The sequence below is a fragment of the Ylistrum balloti genome, unplaced genomic scaffold (genome assembly GCF_031769215.1).
Source record: "Ylistrum balloti isolate Yb309-2 unplaced genomic scaffold, AGI_CSIRO_Ybal_v1 Utg370696, whole genome shotgun sequence".
In the NCBI taxonomy this organism is placed as follows: Eukaryota; Metazoa; Mollusca; class Bivalvia; order Pectinida; family Pectinidae; genus Ylistrum; species Ylistrum balloti.
The window spans coordinates 433,520-454,021 of NW_026782418.1; the positions used below are offsets into that span (position 1 = coordinate 433,520).

The 20,502-nt window shown below is 35.0% G+C and overlaps 1 protein-coding gene across 1 annotated transcript in view; it reads left to right on the top strand.

Annotated features, from left to right (window-relative positions):
• LOC132557559 (uncharacterized) overlaps positions 1-20,502 on the top strand; it is a 54,386-nt gene that overhangs the window by 18,207 nt on the left and 15,677 nt on the right. The window contains exons 19-38 of the mRNA XM_060222056.1: positions 299-558; positions 755-901; positions 2,144-2,269; positions 4,893-5,100; positions 5,343-5,488; positions 8,081-8,295; positions 10,793-10,942; positions 11,395-11,479; positions 12,223-12,393; positions 12,830-13,010; positions 13,383-13,465; positions 13,692-13,813; positions 13,973-14,091; positions 14,501-14,714; positions 14,856-14,977; positions 16,243-16,303; positions 18,092-18,157; positions 18,858-18,963; positions 19,334-19,535; positions 19,883-19,962. Of these exons, the coding sequence (XP_060078039.1) occupies positions 299-558; positions 755-901; positions 2,144-2,269; positions 4,893-5,100; positions 5,343-5,488; positions 8,081-8,295; positions 10,793-10,942; positions 11,395-11,479; positions 12,223-12,393; positions 12,830-13,010; positions 13,383-13,465; positions 13,692-13,813; positions 13,973-14,091; positions 14,501-14,714; positions 14,856-14,977; positions 16,243-16,303; positions 18,092-18,157; positions 18,858-18,963; positions 19,334-19,535; positions 19,883-19,962 (2,864 nt within the window). The remainder of the gene's footprint in view (positions 1-298; positions 559-754; positions 902-2,143; positions 2,270-4,892; positions 5,101-5,342; positions 5,489-8,080; positions 8,296-10,792; positions 10,943-11,394; positions 11,480-12,222; positions 12,394-12,829; positions 13,011-13,382; positions 13,466-13,691; positions 13,814-13,972; positions 14,092-14,500; positions 14,715-14,855; positions 14,978-16,242; positions 16,304-18,091; positions 18,158-18,857; positions 18,964-19,333; positions 19,536-19,882; positions 19,963-20,502) is intronic.

Here is a 20,502-nt window from a genome sequence, read left to right on the forward strand (position 1 = left end):
TTTTTACATTTCTACAAATATTATTGTTTTTCTGACCTTCTCTGTTGTGGTGTTGTGCATTTCACATTATTATGATTAGCATCAACACTTTACTAAGTAACATTACTGGTAAAGAAAAGGGACATTGGCAACTATGTAATATTACTTTTTCTGTTTGGGCTCTCTCAAATTTTAGTTTATCCAAATTTTGTATCGAACATTAAGCAATTTTAAAGTTTTTACACGAAAGGAATAATTGATAACTTATGTATCAGTTTGAAGATTAAATATTTGTTTCTTATGGCTTCTTTGTCCATAGTACCATCAAAACCAGCAGCCTCCAAGAAGCTAATGCCTGTTGATGCTCCATCTATCCTGGAGTTTGGTAGTGTGTGTTGTGTAGGAATCTCCAGCAAAGCTGTCCTGCCTATGACCAACCCTACAATGCGCTGGCTGGAATGTCACCTTGAGGTTCACAAGCTCAGCCTGGATGGTCATACGGTGTCCTGTGATGCCAACTTCCCGTTTGAAATGAAATCCAAAGTTATCATTGAGCCGCACAACACCGAGGACATTTCAGTAAGCTGTAACATGCTGTGTAAAATATTTCTTCTTTAGAATGTTCCTGTAATCGTACAGACCTCTTGATGTTTCCTTTTTCCCACTGAAAAAAAACCCTAGCTGGAATTTTTGTAGATTTTTGAAGCAGTAGAGCATGTTCCAAGAATGTACTATTGAAGTCCAAAGACTAAAGCAATTTACTGATTTATTACAGGTGATATTTATTCCCAAGTTTCCAGGAGCCTATAAAGCTCAGCTGAATATCTACTCACACTTGTTCCTGAGGGACAAGGATGGTGAGGTGGACAGGGTCGCTACTTCTATCACAATTCTGGCAGAGGCAGAGAAACCACAGATACAGGTGAGATAGTGCTTATCATATAAACAGATTCACATTGAGGCAAGACTAGCTTGTCAATAAACAAAAGAGCAAGCACAATGATGACACCTTTTATCACATCTTATATTTATGAGGTTTTATGAACTCTTTTTAAGTCAGTAGAAGTCCACTTTCATACAAGATTTTCCTTGTCTCTATAGCAGTTTCAAACCACATTAATAAAACACAGAGAGCCAGGTTTGATATTAACAATTCAATTTTATAATCTCTATATCAATGGCAAGGAAATTAAAGAAAGAATTTTAACCTGTTCAAATATTATATTTTAACTGTATAGTTTACCCATGTCAGTGCAATATTAGAGTAAAAGTTATATTTATAGTTGTTGAAATTGAAAGATAAACGTGTTTTAGGTTTAAGGTTGTTATCTCTCTCCCTAAATTTTATTGTAAATTAATAAGGTTAAATCCATTATTGTATGTCTTTCAAGAACATTTAGATGATGCAATCTGCTTTGTTGTAGGGCACTGTTTACAGAACAAAAGGCTTTATCATATGTAAACAGTGAGGATCATTGTTGTATGCTAACTCACTAAACAACATACAAGTGGTCAATAATTAGGGTAAAAATTCTTGCCTAGAGGCAAAACTTCATCAGCACAAGACCGATGCATTTCTCAGCTTCTCACAAATTACAAACTGTAACATGCCTCAGATCTTCACTGTGGTCCTGTTGCCACTGAACTATCTTGACATCCAAAATGAAATATCCTTGAAAAAGAACACGTATGGCATTATGTGTACAAATTTGTGGAATAGATAAAATGCGTTTTTGCTTGCCTATTGAAGAGAGGTTAAGCTTATGTTGTCATCCCAGCATTGGTGTCAATCACAGATTCTAAACATTAAGTTTCTGTTGCAAGTGTAGAAAGGCATAAAAAAAAACTCCTTTGTAAGTGTACTTGATTGCTAATATTTGGTTTATATGTTGCTGTGGGGGTCAACTTCCCAGAGTTTATTTTTCTTTTTGATTTTGAACTTGACTTTTTGTTATTTTGTCATTATATTGAGATATAGATTCCAGTTGGTGAAACCACCCCCTGATGCTAGTTTGAGGTATATCATTTAATGATAAACATTGTGAGCTTTTGTAACATTGGTAGTACTGTTGTTAGTAGAAATAATGATTAATGCCTGAAAGTGCCTGTGAATGATTTATGTAATATGTGTATTTATAGTTTGTTTTCTGTTTAATTATGGCAGGTTGTAGCCGATGGTCATCGACACTTAGACTTTGGTCACTTGTCCTGGGGAAGCACTAGTGAGATGGCTCTGAGTATAGTCAATGAAGGAAAGGCCATGGTCCCCATCCGCCTTGCCATCACTACTGTAAGTTTATACAAGGTTTCATAGAATCTTTTACCCCATGAGGAGAAGCAGAGATTGTTAAACAGTCCTGATGGGTAGATTTTTCTGACAGATGTATGATGTTTACCTTACCTAGCCCAAAGAGTCAAGTGAGCTTACGGCTAACTTACTGTAGCCGTCCATGCCACATGTCAACGTTTTCTACAAGTTGCTACTTATTCTGGACCCCTGAGTAGATTTTAACCAAATTTGGTCTGAAGCATTTAGGAGGAAAGGGAATCAATTTTGTATAAATGGTGGGTCTTAGCACTAAGGGGCCTGAGGGGCAGTTTAAAATATAGGAAGTGGAGCAAATTCTTTAAAATCCTACTCTTCCTGAAGGAAATATTGAATTTTGCCAAAATTTAGTCAAGAGCATATTTGGATAAAGGTGAATCAATATTGTGAAAACAGTGAGTATTGGCACCCTGAGGGAGGAGGGATGGGACCAATAGGGAATATAGCACAGATTCTGTACAGTGAGTATTGGCACCCCGAGGCAGCAGGGATGGGACCAATAGGGAATATTACAAAGATTCTGTAAAGTCAAAATCCTGTAGGAATGCTTAAATTTGGTCTGTAACATCCTAGGGTAAAGGAACTTAGTTTATGCAGTAGATGCATCTGATCTCCATGGGGCAAAGGAGTATAGCCTATTTCATTTGGTTAAGATGAAGCAATTTCAGTGAACTAAACCAGGTAGGCAATGCATGTCATGTGGGCTTCCTGTTGACATCCAGTCTGTCAGAGGAGTTGATTTTTTTTCTATGTTTTCCCATGTACTTATTTAATATAAATGTCAACCTATCAGTTAGGAATTATGCATTCCTTTTGTGCAACAACCTTAAAACTTCAGCACAACAGCAGGGGAATGACATAAGAAGTGTTTCATTGACTGGAATTGCAGTATATACTTCTGTTTCAAAGTGTTCCAGGTTATCCTAAGTATAGTGTCAGTGTTCCAGGTTATCATTAGTATAGTGTCATAGTGTTCCAGGTTATCATAAGTATAGTGTCATAGTGTTCCAAGGTATCCCAAGTATAGTGTTATAGTGTTCCAGGTTATCCTAAGTATAGTGTCATAGTGTTCCAGGTTATCATTAGTATAGAGTCTTAGTGTTTTAGGTTATCATAAGTATAGTGTCAGTGTCCCAGGTTATCATAAGTATAGTGTCATAGTGTTCCAGGTTATCCCAAGTATAGTGTTCATAGTGTTCCAGGTTATCATAAGTATAGTGTCAGTGTTACAGGTTATCATAAGTATAGTGTTCATAGTGTTCCAGGTTATCCCAATTTTAGTGTCATAGTGTTCCAGGTTATCATTAGTATAGTGTCATAGTGTTCCAAGGTATCCCAAGTATAGTGTCATAGTGTTCCAGGTTATCCTAAGTATAGTGTCATAGTGTTCCAGGTTATCATTAGTATAGTGTCATAGTGTTCCAGGTTATCCTAAGTATAGTGTCATAGTGTTCCAGGTTATCCTAATTATAGTGTCATAGTGTTACAGGTTATCATAAGTATAGTGTCAGTGTTACAGGTTATCATAAGTATAGTGTCAGTGTTACAGGTTATCATAAGTATAGTGTTCATAGTGTTCCAGGTTATCCCAATTTCAGTGTCATAGTGTTCCAGGTTATCATTAGTATAGTGTCATAGTGTTCCAGGTTATCATTAGTATAGTGTCATAGTGTTCCAATGTATCCCAAGTATAGTGTCATAGTGTTTCAGGTTATCATAAGTATAGTGTCATAGTGTTCCAGGTTATCATCAGTATAGTGTCATAGTGTTCCAGGTTATCATCAGTATAGTGTCATAGTGTTCCAGGTTATCATAAGTATAGTGTCAGTGTCCCAGGTTATCATAAGTATAGTGTCATAGTGTTCCAGGTTATCATCAGTATAGTGTCATAGTGTTCCAGGTTATCATAAGTATAGTGTCAGTGTCCCAGGTTATCATAAGTATAGTGTCATAGTGTTCCAGGTTATCCTAAGTATAGTGTCATAGTGTTCCAGGTTATCATAAGTATAGTGTCATAGTGTTCCAGGTTATCATTAGTATAGTGTCATAGTGTTCCAGGTTATCATAAGTATAGTGTCATAGTGTTCCAAGGTATCCCAAGTATAGTGTTATAGTGTTCCAGGTTATCCTAAGTATAGTGTCATAGTAGTATAGTGTCATAGTGTTCCAGGTTATCATCAGTATAGTGTCATAGTGTTCCAGGTTATCATAAGTTAATGTCAGAGTGCTCCAAGAGAAAAGGGAAATGTCCAAGATCATCTGAAGTAAAAGTTTTGCTGAACTATAATAAAAATGATCTTCAGTATCTTTTCTACTTGTTCTTTGTAAAATCTATTGTAATTTGTCATGATAAATCACTTATTCCTCCACATTTGCATGAGCTTTATCACTGGACATTTGTTAAATTGTATCTCCAGCCAAATACATGATGTGTGAGCACTCTTTTCTGGCAATTTAATTCCTCATCTGGATGAGTACATTCAACCAGGCCACTTGTCAGATGGACGAGTGCTTTTGAAAGTTTTGGTTGGGCTCTGTATACGTTACATAAACAATGTATACGTTACATAAACAATGTGTATTGTAGAACAAGAGGCCATGGCATTGCTTTGCCTTCGACCAGAAAAATAGTGCTGCAGATATATCTGTGATATCCCGGAGCAGTCGACCACAGTCTCAGGCGCTCGGAAAGACTGTCATTACCATGTGTCTTCCAGGCAAGAAAAATGGTCAACCCAATGAACCAAGAGAAATACATATTTACTGTCGCCCTCCTGACAAACAGTGTGATCGAGGTACTTAATGTCAAGTCATTGTTGGAAACAAAATTATAAATCAGCTAAAATGTAATACAAATATACCATGTTATCTTATATTATGAAAATTTGGAAAGTAGAAACCAATTTTTTGTATGTAACAATTGATTTGTGTTAGGTTTAGTTCTCGTTAATTATTTTGTTGTTCCTGTTACATTTTTTGTGTTTATTGTTATGACTGTGCACAGTATAGGTATTTAAGATCAGTATTTTATTGACAGCAATGGCCCAGCTCCCACCTGATGAGATGACAGCTCGTGTGGACGTAGAGGTTGACACCCCCTCTTCTCACCTGCCTGCTCTCTTCTCCATCAAACTGACAGCTGTTGTAGGAGTCACTAAACTCCGCATTGCGAGAAATCTAGATGTAAGTACAATTCTCTTGGCAAAAAACATGAATTCAGATCTTAGATACAGTTCTTTTGTCAGTAAATATGAATTAAGATGTAAATGCAATTCTCTTGTCAAAAAAAACATGAATTCAGATCTTAGATACAATTCTCTTGTCAGTAAATAGGAATTAAGATGTAGATACAATTCTCTTGTCAGTAAATAGGAATTAAGATGTAAATACAGTTCTCTTGTCAGTAAATAGGAATTAAGATGTAAATACAGTTCTCTTGTCAGTAAATAGGAATTAAGATGTAGATACAATTCTCTTGTCAGTAAATAGGAATTTAGATGTAAATACAATTCTCTTGTCAGTAAATAGGAATTTAGATGTAGATACAATTCTCTTGTCAGTAAATAGGAATTAAGATGTAAATACAATTCTCTTATCAATGAATAGGAATTAAGATGTAAATACAGTTCTCTTGTCAGTAAATAGGAATTAAGATGTAGATACAATTCTCTTGTCAGTAAATAGGAATTAAGATGTAGATACAATTCTCTTGTCAGTAAATAGGAATTAAGATGTAAATACAATTCTCTTGTCAGTAAATAGGAATTAAGATGTAGATACAATTCTCTTGTCAGTAAATAGGAATTAAGATGTAAATACAATTCTCTTGTCAGTAAATAGGAATTAAGATGTAGATACAATTCTCTTGTCAGTAAATAGGAATTAAGATGTAAATACAATTCTCTTGTGAGTAAATAGGAATTAAGATGTAGATACAATTCTCTTGTCAGTAAATAGGAATTAAGATGTAGATACAATTCTCTTGTCAGTAAATAGGAATTAAGATGTAGATACAATTCTCTTGTCAGTAAATAGGAATTAAGATGTAAATACAATTCTCTTGTGAGTAAATAGGAATTAAGATGTAGATACAATTCTCTTGTCAGTAAATAGGAATTAAGATGTAGATACAATTCTCTTATCAATGAATAGGAATTAAGATGTAAATACAGTTCTCTTGTCAGTAAATAGGAATTAAGATGTAGATACAATTCTCTTGTCAGTAAATAGGAATTAAGATGTAAATACAATTCTCTTGTCAGTAAATAGGAATTTAGATGTAAATACAGTTCTCTTGTCAGTAAATAGGAATTAAGATGTAAATACAATTCTCTTGTCAGTAAATAGGAATTAAGATGTAAATACAATTCTCTTGTCAGTAAATAGGAATTAAGATGTAAATACAGTTCTCTTGTCAGTAAATAGGAATTAAGATGTAGATACAATTCTCTTGTCAGTAAATAGGAATTAAGATGTAGATACAGTTCTCTTGTCAGTAAATAGGAATTAAGATGTAGATACAATTCTCTTGTCAGTAAATAGGAATTAAGATGTAATTACAGTTCTCTTGTCCCAAAACAGGTACCATATTTTCCAGATTATAATTTGAAACTTTTTTCCTCATGAGTCTGGCAACACACAAAAAAAAATTGACTAGAAATAATAATAACAAGGGCAGAACGAGAGGGCATTGTGTTTTTTATGAGTACCTGCCCACCACGTGTTTGTGACTGAAGCAGATTGTGTGGAACCATTACTTATTATCATATACAGGACCATTTGAAGATTGCAAAAAAAGAATGTTGTCGTGGATTTAATTAATCATACTTTTAATATGAACCACAATAATATCTTTTTGACTTTTGTGGCTGCTTCTTAGCCATGGGGGAAGTTTACAATAGCCTATTGACCCTGGGATTGATATGTTATCAGGTGATAGGTCATTTTCTAGAACAAACACCATGCTTGTTTACGATATCAATGGCTTCGTGTTAGTTACAAAAATTTTTACAGGACTATAAGAATACAGGATGATTTTAATATTGAAATAAAAATAACATTCTCATGGATTTTATTAATCACAATAATATTTTCTGAAACTTCGTGGTTGCTTTGAAACGCATAGTGGAATTTTACAATAGCCTGTTGCATCTTGGGATTGATAGGTCATCTGGTCAAAATCTAGAACAATTGTCATGATTGTTTACGATATGAATGGCCTCATGTAACTTACAAAAAATAATACGGGACTATAAGAATTTTGTCAGCATGAAAAGGTCTTCATTGATTTTTAACAGTACAGACACTGATGGAGAGATTGTTTAGTAAACTGTACCTAATGTCAGGCCCCCTAGCTGTGCTTAGACAATCTTTGAAGGCCCCAAGCCATACAAGTTTGATATTTGCTATTTTATGTGTTTTAAAATGCATCAACAAAATGAAGGACTTTTTTGTGCATAATTCATTTGCATACTTTATCAAATGTCTGTCAGATAATCTGATGTCTGTTATATCAACAAACTTTGGTTAACATAATGGTAACCACATCATGAGAAAGGCTGCAGCTTATACTGTGGATCAAGTAGCAAAATCGATAAAGATTGGCTCTGTGGCCTATATACCAGAATATATGGTACTAAGATGTACATACAGTCCCCATGACTGCAATGAAGCAAGAACCTAGATTTACAGACTGGAAACTTTGTCACTTACTAGAAATTGTTTCTGTATTCTATACAAGTATCACAATACATGTTTTTTCATTTTACATGAAAGTGTGTCCAGTTGATGGCTCCAGTTGGTAAACATGCTAGTCAGATTGTGACACTAAAGAATGCTGGCAACATTAACATGGAGTTGATGTTGCTTACTGCAGACTTTGATAACGCCTTCATTGTAACGCCAAAGAGGTTGGTTATCCCACCTGGTGAAAATGCTGAAGCCTGTGTCAAATTTTTGCCAACAAATGAGGCTATTCCAGAATTTCAAACGTAAGTATTTTGGTATATTTGTGGCATGGTCTCAGTCTTTTATTAAGCTGACCTGGCTCAGAGGGCCAAGTGAACTTATGTTGTGGTGCGGCATGCGTCAATTGACTGTCTGTCTTTCATCTGACTGTATGTCCATTGTCTAATTGTCTGCCTGTTTATCTGGTGTTAACTTTTCCACTTGAATGACTTCTTCTCAATAAGCAGGATTCCCAATGTAATGATGTTTGGCGGACAGGTTTCTTGGATTAGGCCAAACAAAGTTAAAAAAAAGAAATAACTTTGACCCTTGCTCAAGATCACAGTTGTCAAATTTGTTAGAACCGTCAAATGACTACTTTTGATTAACCCATAGGCCTAAAGCCACTGTTTTACTGATAGGGATTGTTATGAAGTTGGACAAAGTTTGCGAAAAAGAAATGACCTTGACACTTATTCAAGGTCACACACATCACTGTCTAATTTGGTAAAAAAAATTAATGACTTTTTAATGATTTTGAATAACTAAAAGGCCCAGAAGCATATTTATCTGGCTAATAGGTTCCTAGAATGAATCCTGACAAAATTTCCAGAGAAATGACATTGACAGAAACTCAAGATCATAATGGTAAAATTTTCAAAAATTTAAAAATGACTGATAAACTAACAGGCATAGATGCCTGATATTTGGCAAGTAAGTCACTCACATGAAGACTGATGTTTGCATAAAGAAATGACCTTGACCTTTATTCAAGGTGTTTTGTCTTTTACAATTCTTTCATCTGTTTGACTAAGGCTGTGACCCAGTAGTAACTATTTCAGAAATGTCATATATGAATTAAATGCCAAAATAGCCAGGTGATTGATGCAGGCCCCTTCAACCTCTTGTTATTAGTTTGCGCCTACCGTAAACATCCACGTAATGTGTGCAGTTTTTATGTTGAGAAAATAAATGTCCAAAGTTGGGAATGCATACATTTCGTAGCTGTATGATTTTCAATTTTTTTTAATAGAAAAATTAAAGGTACTTGAGGCTACCATCAATGGGGATTTTCTGGTATGCCAAATTTACACAAAAAAGAATTTGATGATTTATTTATGAACAAAATTAATAAATAAGATAATTACTGTATGTATTAATGCAAGTCAGTATCATGTAGAATCAGGATGAAGTGCTGAAAACATGATAACAGCTAAAAGGAAAACTCTCCACTGTGTCCTGTTTGGATAGCAGCTAAAAGGAAAACTCTCCACTGTGTCCTGTTTGGATAGCAGCTAAAAGGAAAACTCTCCACTGTGTCCTGTTTGGATAGCAGCTAAAAGGAAAACTCTCCACTGTGTCCTGTTTGGATAGCAGCTAAAAGGAAAACTCTCCACTGTGTCCTGTTTGGGATAAAAATATGTTGATTATAAGATGATTATCTTTTGAAAAAATTAAATGTATTAATGTTAAGTAATTGACAAATTTCTTTTCTATCTCTTACACATCAGATATCGTGACAAACTTGAAGCACATGTCCATTTTCATGTGTAATGGGGAAGTTAGCATTTGAGTGTGGATTGAGACTTATCATTGGACAATGAATTTAATTCATTATTTATTTAAATTGGTCTTATTGAAGTTTATGAAGCATATCTATACATCAAATAATATAGAAAATAGTCTTACCAAATTATGTAATGAAACACAGTTCTTCTTTTGACAAATACATATGCCTGAAGTACATTCTGTGCCATTCCATTCATAGTTCCGTATACCAATTGCTTACAACTACAGAATTGGGGCCTCAATTTATGTCAGCTGGCATGCTCTCATTATGAATGTGAGACATAAAAGGTCTATTTATTTGTGTACTGTAATGAACTCAACAGATGGGTGTATTTATTTGTGTAATATAAAGATGTCAACAGACTGGTCTGTTTATTTGTGTAATATATAGATGTCAACAGGCTGGTCTGTTTATTTGTGTAATATAAAAATGTCAACAGACTGGTCTGTTTATTTGTGTAATATATAGATGTCAACAGGCTGTTCTGTTTATTTGTGTAATATATAGATGTCAACAGACTGGTCTGTATATTTGTGTAATATATAGATGTCAACAGGCTGGTCTGTTTATTTGTGTAATATATAGATGTCAACAGGCTGTTCTGTTTATTTGTGTAATATATAGATGTCAACAGGCTGTTCTGTTTATTTGTGTTAATATAAAGATGTCAACAGACTCGTCTGTTTATTTGTGTAATATATAGATGTCAACAGGCTGGTCTGTATATTTGTGGAATATATAGATGTCAACAGACTGGTCTATTTATTTGTGTAATATAAAGATGTCAACAGGCTGGTCTATTTATTTGTGTAATATATAGATGTCAACAGGCTGGTCTATTTATTTGTGTAATATATAGATGTCAACAGGCTGGTCTGTATATTTGTGTAATATAAAGATGTCAACAGACTGGTCTATTTATTTGTGTAACATGATGAATTCAGCAGTCAATTGTTTCTTTGTTTGTGTAGTGTGTTGTTGATGCGGATACTACCTGATGGTCCAGATTACGAGGTTCCCGTGCTTGGTAAATTGGTGAAGGAACAAATTGCCAAAACACCTCCTCTCATGTCTGACAAACAGTTTGTTTGTTATGGTGGAGTGGCTGTAGGCCAGGCTGTGTAAGTATTGCCCCAGATCCTCTCAGTATGGCTGTAGGTTAAGTAGTATTACATCAGCTAGACACCTATCAGAAGCTTAGCTAGGTAAGGGTAACTGATGAATTTAGTATTTTCATATATTTTAGCTGACAATTTTCTAACCTTTCAGTGTAAGTACAAGTCAATGCATTGCAGCAGAAATAGTGATGTAGAAATATATCAATATCATTGCCATACAGAAGTATTCTTGTATTGAAATTGGCATTTCTAGCCATGTGTTAACTTATTGCGATGGAGCTACCCCACAACAGGTTCAGACAGGGACCTTTAAACATGAGTTGAAAGTAAAATGTTTGAATATGACCTGGTAATTCAGACTGTTGCAGCTTTTGTTAGATCCAACCATGTTTTCCTGGTTGTAGAATCTGTTTCCTTGTGCAGGTTAATCTCACTGGTCTTTTTATTTGTTTCAGCCAAAAGAAGGTTACATTATGGAATAAGTCTGAGATGTCTTGTCGAGTGAGGGTTGAGATACGAGCAAACTCCTGGGACTTTCAGGTATGTGTTTCTAGTAGATTCAGATACTGTCGGGCTTGTTGTCCAATTTGTGCTTGTTTGGTAAGACAAACAGGGCTGTATCTTGCTCCTATATTACATGAGGCCACTGATCTGTCAATTTGTTATCTGACGTTATTGTGCCAACTGTTACCTCTTATTTCCCAAGTACATTTAATGCCCCAGAAATGTATTAATATCAGTTCTGCCAAGGTTGGTATGCCCAGGGTTTAGACTCGAAAAAAAAATGTCCTCACACAAGAGGGCTTTCTTCAATCACAACATACTCTAACAACAGAAAGTTCATGGCACATTCAACACTTATTAATTGTTTCATGGTAAACATAAGTGCTAATTGCCTTGAGATCAACAACCAAATAAATATGTATATGTACATCTGTAAATGAGACTAGATATCTCTACATGACAATTTCTGTTCTCTTACACTCAGACTTATTACTAGTCATTCACAATATGTGCATTCACTCTCTAATATTATACTAACATATTTTTTAATATTCTTACTTTACAATATTTCTGGATTAGACTTCATATTGATTGGATAAGAATCCACCCTGGCACAGAAACACACCCACAACGGTGTATGAAACTAGCTTATACTATCAGTATCATTGCATAGCCTGTTATTATATGGTATAAACTGATCAGTTTTCTTTTTTCTCTGAGTCTATATTTACAAGTTTTGAGCTATTGCCATCTTGTGACGATAGATTGTGTATTTACAGCTACAGGGTAGCTTTAACAGTGATCAGAAGGAGATGTCAACCCATGCCCGCGATGTGATTATCAAGCCCATGGAGAAATATCCTATACATATAGTGTTTGCTCCGTCATCTGTCTGTGAATCAACTGGCAAGCTGGTCCTCAAATACTCCATGTCGACTTTTAAATACTCGGTGAGGAACACTGGAGAACTTCATGTATTATATCCTTAAAGCATAATTGTTATAGCTATTTCTGTAGAAGGTCAATCAATTTCAATTTTCATAAGTGAGTTACTCTTAACCATATTAGTGTATGTTAAATTTTTCAACTAATCACAGAAAAACAAAAAAATGACCGGTGGCCATTTTGGATTTTGACAACTTTTTATTCTTTTTTCCACCCATTATTAATTGAAAAGTATGTGATGAATCATTCTCAATTATGCAGGCTTCCCTCAGCCCTTTGTTGAGCTTACCAAATTTCAGGTCTGATAGAAATGGCCAAGAGACTGCCATCTTGAATTCTGAGAAACATTTTGCTATTGCTAACTCTTGAGATGTACTGGATGAATTATTTGCATATTTTGTTATCATTATATTATAAGAGCTTGTTTTGCTTGCTGTGTAGATTCCTCTGAGCGGTTATGGTGGTACAAGCAATGTAATTGTGGAGGGAGCCAAAGTGTCAGAAAAGGATCATTATTGGTTAGAGATGGGGGAGATGACTGTGGGTCAGCGAATTGCAAAGAGGGTGACCCTCCGTAACATTGGAAATCGTGCAGCCTTTGTTCGGTCTGTGTGTTGTACAGGTAAGGGAGTCATGTCATCATACATTGATTTTTCATGTGAAAGCTATTCCTGATGGACCATGGAAAGCTGAGACAATACCACAGGTGTGCTTTGTCATGGACATTCTGTTTATTTATCTGATGTGATGAATAAGATAGAGTACTAATGTAAGTAAATTTTATATAAATGCTGTCCTCAACTTACAGTTATAATGTTTTCTGGTCAAAGTTGTAAAGATGTCAATAACTATCAGTGTGTCTTGTAAATCAGGATACCCACCGTATAGATATGCAATAGAATGCTATATAATATAACAACAGCTGCTTTATGTATATGTTAGGGAGTTTACGATGTTCATGTTAGATGTTCAAATTGAGGAGTGATTGTTTCAGATCTTCGATGTAAACAAGCCCTAGTTCCTGGTCGAGTCCTGGTGGAGCCAAACGAATTTGTACTTGGTGTTCAGGCCACAAGGGTAGGTATTTCTCTGCTGCAATGTTACACAATATTTAAAGGATTTCACTTCCTGAATCTTTTCACAATTTTCACATGGCTTGCTGACAGATAAAGCATATTCATAGTTTATATTCCAATGTATATACAACCAGTTGTAGTGTGTATTTCTGACAGATAAAGCATATTCATAGTTTATATTCCAATGTATATATAACCAATTGTAGTGTGTATTTCTGTGATTTCAGAGTGTGGTGATTGTGTTGACCCCCACTCATAGGGAGGGTGCCCTCTGTCTCGACCACAAAGACGTGGTGGGTGTTGTCTCCTTCCTTTATGGGGATGAAGTCAGTCGCCAGAAAATGAGGGAGTAAGTGATGTCATGATGTCAATTACGTTATGATAAACAAGTTAATATTTTGATATTCTTCAGACAAAAAAAATGAAGATAATTTTGCTGTATTTTTGAGATTTTACCTATGCAGTGATATCTGTTATGGAGCTTTAAAGTTTTGTCTTTAAATCACAGAGCCATTGATCAGGGGAGACAGTGCAAACCTTTGAAGACCACTGAGGATGTGCTGTTAAAAACAATCAGCTTTTGTAATCACTACCTTGATGAGGAATCTGTGGAGTATATGCCAGCAGGTAAACTACCTCCATAAACCCAATTAAGATAGCTGTATATTCACAAGCAAAATATTTACACAGCACTGGTTAATTAACTATAAATACAATTCAAACAGCCCTATAGACACAAAATATCTCTTAGCACAGATGTAGTATCTATTATCTATATATACAGGGAAGATATCTGTATATTCTTACACAAACACAGACAAATAAACATCTCTATAAACGTGGGAAGGATATCTATACAAAAACCTGAAAGTTATCAGTAAAAGTGGAAGTACAATATCTGCACACATTGGTGAGATATCTGCGCACAATGTTGATACAATCAGAAGAAGGGTGGGGGCACATGATTAACTGATATGTTTTGTATATATAATTAATTTTCTCAGATAATCAATTTTAACATTTTTATTTGTTACAGATCCTAAGATAGGGAGTTCCCAAACTCAGGTTGATTTGTTCTACTCGGGTATACAACGTGTGATGGTTTTGTTGGTTGGAGAACCCCAGAAGAGTGCAGTAGAATCTATGACAGTTACACCACCAATATACAGAATGAGCAGGTCAGCTGATGTTCAGGAGCCCAACTACAGTTCAACATGTGTTGTGCCGGTCAAGGACACAGTACAGAATAGGTATGACTGTAGATCAGGCCAAGTTTTGGATATATCACCTAATCTAGTGTTAATGTAATAGATCCTACTGAACTTATTTACAAAGTCAACCATAACTGAGATGTTATTATATTATCCACCTAGTTAATACTTTTATTACAGAGATTCTCTGTCCATGCGTCACACCATGCCAGTGATTCCAGCACTGCCACTGTACAGTGAAACTGACCAAGATGGCTGGACATTACAGCCAGACCAGATCATTCTGAATGTTCCTAACAAACGTAAGTATATCAGCCCTGGACACTTACAGTAAGTATAGGAAGAAGTTTTTGCTCCGTGTACTTTGGGCTGAAGAAGGCCCAAACATGTGTATTACAAATGATGGTCATTCAAAATCATTTGTTTTATGAATTTACAGTAAAGTAGAAACTCCGAAGGATCTTGAAGTAATTCCTGCACCCGATTAGATTTTATATTGGTGGTCATTGATCAACATTTTAGGTCAAAGGTACCATTTTTGAAATCAGAAAAAAATCAGAGGATGGGGAGGTGGGGTCATTCTGTGTTAGTCACTTTTATCCTATAACATTTTCTAACAGGTGATTGGAGATCATTTAAGACATATACAGGCTTTGTTAAATATGTTGAAAATGGTCATTTGGTCCATATTGCTAAAAGTCATAGTGAAAAAGCAAAACATAATAACAGACTTTTTCAATAGAGTCATTACAAGAGAGCTGGAATGAAACATATCTCAGCTCTCATATATGCTTATTGAAAAACATTTTGTTTGGAAGGAAATTAATGGATAAGAAGTTGCAAAATTTACCAAAAATATTTATTCAAACAAATTTCTAAGTCTAGACAGTATACATCCAAAAAAAATCAAAAGAACTTAATAACTAAACTACTCCAGGTTCTTTTCAATCAGTCGTTAAGTACAGGCGGTGTTCCAACAGCTTGGAATGCTGGAAGATTAACAGCTGTTTTTAAGAAGGGAGAAAAGCGTTTATTGCAGGCAACTATAAAGAAATCAGTCTTACATGTATTGTAAACAGACTGTTGGGAACAGTTGTAAGGAAACTCATGATGGAACATGTAACAAACATGTCTTTTTAGCACTGAACAGTTTGGATTTATGACAGGGAAGTGTACATTACTCCAGATTCTTAAAATCATTGATGACTGGACAAAAATCATTAATGAAGGATGTGGTATTTTTGAAGTATATACGGACTAGGGTTATGAATTTCATGTTTTGTTCATTCCCATCATTTCTCATTGCCACATTTAAACTAAAGAAAAATATAATAATGAATTACATCTCGTGTGACTGTTGGTTTTGATGCTTTTGTTTACTTTAATAGTTTAATACAACAGTTCTAGCTGTGCTAAACTTAATTACAATGAATATGGGAAAATCAGTTTCAAAATCAATAATCATTAGAATCATTACAATATGGTACATCTTAATTATGTCTTAATGAAAGAATAAGTAGATAGCGTCTTTGAAATTAAAATATTGAATTTCTGTTTCTTCCAACAGGAGATGAAAAACTTAAAATCCAAAAATTTGTTATAATAAACTTCCTGAACAGAAAAATGACGTAAGTATTTCATATATAAGCTTGTCATATTGAAATTACATCTTAAGTGACTGTAAGCTTGTCATATTGAAATTACATCTTAAGTGACTATAAGCTTGTCATATTGAAATTACATCTTAAGTGACTATAAGCTTGTCATATTGAAATTACATCTTAAGTGACTATAAGCTTGTCATATTGAAATTACATCTTAAGTGACTATAAGCTTGTCATATTGAAATTACATCTTAAGTCATATTTAAGGATTATCTTTTATTTTTTCTTTGTTTATGAGGTAATAAATCCAGTAGAGCACGCAGTAAATTGCATAAATGCAAAGCAATTGTAAATAATAGAATTTTGTGGCAGTGCGAGGGTTTTGAATTGAGGCATTTCACATTGGTCTTGAAGATTATGGAGCAAGAGAATAAAACACTCTAAGGAGGCACTATGTTGGGTTCTGGAATTATTGGATAACCTTTACATCAAAATGTGTGTGAAGGAGTTTGCAGGTGTGGATGGATGGCTGTGGGCATGTAGTCATGAGTCAATGTCACATCTTGAGGAACAGATTCATATTTACCCCATAATATCATAACATGAAGTTCTCTACCTGACAAGTAATAGATGTTGTTATACATCAGGTATGAGTTGTGTTGTTTTACATCAGGTATGACCTGTATTGTTTAAGATCAGGTATGAACTGTGTTGTTTTACAACAGGTATGAGCTGTGTTGTTTTACATCAGGTATGAGTTGTGTTGTTTTACATCAGGTATGAGCTGTGTTGTTTAACATCAGGTATGACCTGTGTTGTTTTACATCAGGTATGAGTTGTGTTGTTTTACATCAGGTATGAGTTGTGTTGTTTTACATCAGGTATGACCTGTATTGTTTAAGATCAGTTATGAACTGTGTTGTTTTACAACAGGTATGAGCTGTGTTGTTTTACATCAGGTATGAGCTGTGTTGTTTTACATCAGGTATGAGTTGTGTTGTTTTACATCAGGTATGAACTGTGTTGTTTTACATCAGGTATGACCTGTATTGTTTAAGATCAGGTATGAACTGTGTTGTTTTACAACAGGTATGAGCTGTGTTGTATCAGGTATGACCTGTGTTCTTTTACATCAGTTATGAGCTGTGTTGTTTTACATCAGGTATGATCTGTGTTGTTTTACAACAGGTATGAGTTGTGTTGTTTTACATCAGGTATGAGGTGTATTGTTTTACATCAGGTATGAGCTGTGTTGTTTAACATCAGGTATGAACTGTGTTGTTTTACATCAGGTATGAGGTGTGTTGTTTTACATCAGGTATGAGCTGTGTTGTTTAACATCAGGTATGAACTGTGTTGTTTTACATCAGGTATGAGCTGTGTTGTTTAACATCAGGTATGAACTGTGTTGTTTTACATCAGGTATGAGCTGTGTTGTTTAACATCAGGTATGAACTGTGTTGTTTTACATCAGGTATGAGGTGTGTTGTTTTACATCAGGTATGAGCTGTGTTGTTTAACATCAGGTATGAACTGTGTTGTTTTACATCAGGTATGAACTGTGTTGTTTTACATCAGGTATGAGCTGTGTTGTTTAACATCAGGTATGAACTGTGTTGTTTTACATCAGGTATGAGGTGTATTGTTTTACATCAGGTATGAGCTGTGTTGTTTAACATCAGGTATGAACTGTGTTGTTTTACATCAGGTATGAGGTGTGTTGTTTTACATCAGGTATGAGTTGTGTTATTTTACATCAGGTATGAGCTGTGTTATTTTACATCAGGTATGTGCTGTATTGTTTTACAATAGGTATGAGCTGTGTTGGCCAGGACACTGGATCAAGCTGACACCTGAGAAAGGCACAGTGGAGCCCAAGTAAGTTGATAATCAGGTCATGTAATTGTTAATTGTGAATAGCAGATTGGAACATTTCCTTCAGGTAGGTAATGTCATAAGAAGAGTATCAAAACGTCACATTTAAATCTTCTACTTATGTGTTATAACTTCAAGGTTGCCTGCTTTAGACAAATGACCAGTATGAAGTGTACTGATGTATGTAGTGCACAGGTTCATGTCTGAAGAAATAAAAGAAATTTATGCTTGTTTGCCTATATTTCTTGAAGATTTTTTCTAAGTAATGTACATTCAATAAGAATTGGACAGTAAGATTGAACGCCCCCTCCACAGTAATGAACCAGTAAATCTACATGTATGGTACAGTGGATGACCTGTGCAGTGTTAAGATCTGGATATGTGGAGGAAACGTTTGTATATGTCTTTGTTGATTAGTAACTTTTTTCTCTGTCTCCAACTTTTTCTCCCTTTCTGTATGTGGTAGCTGTAATTTTCCATGATTGATCCTGTTATGGTTCTGTTATATTTTTTGGGATGGTGAGAAATCCACTTATTGAAAAAGTATTTTGAACTTTTCCTCCAGTCCCAGTTGTGCTCTTAAAATAGGATCACAATGGTATAGGAAGGATACAGACGAAATGCTGAAATTTTCGGTCCAGTGAGATGTTCATTTTGGCTGTGTTGGCAAATAACATATTGTGTAATTTTTGTGTTGATCTAGGAGCAGCAGTACTGTTTGCCTGAGTCCAAATGCTGCTGTGTTTCAGAGCTTTGATCAGCTTCCCTGGAGTGGAACAATACATGTCAACTGTGACAACCAGTACAAGGTTACCTCTCACAAAAATACAATCAAAACATGTTGAAGTTGGAGACTTGAATACTGATAATGTTTGTGTAGTGTTATTACTCAGAATTTGTTGCATTAGAAAATTTAAACCTTATTTTTTTTAAAGAAACCAGTAAATACTTTGAAATTTTTATGTTTCTTTGTGGAAATAAGACTTATGCCACCTGTAAATATGCTAAAAAGCATTTTGAAAATATTTCATATACAGGTTTGTAAGTGATATCAGATATTCTGACCTCAAGTGTCTACATTGCATTATGTCTTGAAGGATTGATTCAGAGATGTTAGTGAATCACTTAAGAAGATTGTTTCAGTCTGTGAACAATAAATTGTTTTCTTTGAATACACAGATACTTCTTGTTCAGATAAGAAATGACCTTGTTCTGGATGGAAGCACTTTAGTCAATAACAACACCCTTGTTCCTCTGAGTAACACATCTGCCACACCATCCACATCATTGGTTATTGGTGGGTCACATGACATGCCTACAGGATTACAAACTTCTACAACAACCATTACGTTCCCGCCTACAAATGTAGGAGAACAATCAGGTTAGTGTTGTGTTGTCTTTCCTTCTCGTCTCTCAGATTTCACCACACTGACCATTCAATGACTTACCAGTCACTGACTGTCAGGGACAAATCAACCTTTTATAGTAAAATTTTCCTTATATCAGCTGCCTTACAATCCACCAGTTGTTGCTGGATGGTCAAAGTTTCATTGTATTAAGTGTATTTGCTTTAAAGCATCACCTGGTGTGATAATTTTAAAAACATTGATGATAAGCTGAACCTGATCCTTTTGTTACTATATTGTCTGATATCTTTTTGGTGCCACATGTCTTATACATGTGTTGTTTGGACATTTCCACTCAAAGATAAAAACTTCAATATTGTAGTGTCCTCTATAGACTTAACCAACTACTCCAAGAACACCATCAAGTGGATACTCTCTTCCTTTGCTCCGCCATACGTTAAGGTAAGTACAAACAATTTGCACATAGTCTAGTGATAAAGTTCATAGGAGAAAATGATGTTTTCCTTGTTGGATTTTAAGGTCCTTTTCACTTCAATGTAAGGTTTTAACTTGGCTGCGAGATTGTTACCTTGTTTTTATCAGAGTTTATCATTGTAACTTGGCTGCGAGATTGTTACCTTGTTTTTATCAGAGTTTATCATTGTAACTTGGCAACGAGATTGTTACCTTGTTTTAATGAGAGTTTATCATTGTAACTTGGCAACGAGATTGTTACCTTGTTTTAATGAGAGTTTATCATTGTAACTTGGCTGCGAGATTGTTACCTTGTTTTAATGAGAGTTTATCATTGTAACTTGGCTGCGAGATTGTTACCTTGTTTTAATGAGAGTTTATCATTGTAACTTGGCTGCGAGATTGTTACCTTGTTTTAATGAGAGTTTATCATTGTAACTTGGCTGCGAGATTGTTACCTTGTTTTAATCAGTTTATCATTGTAACATGGCTGCGAGATTGTTACCTTGTTTTAATGAGAGTTTATCA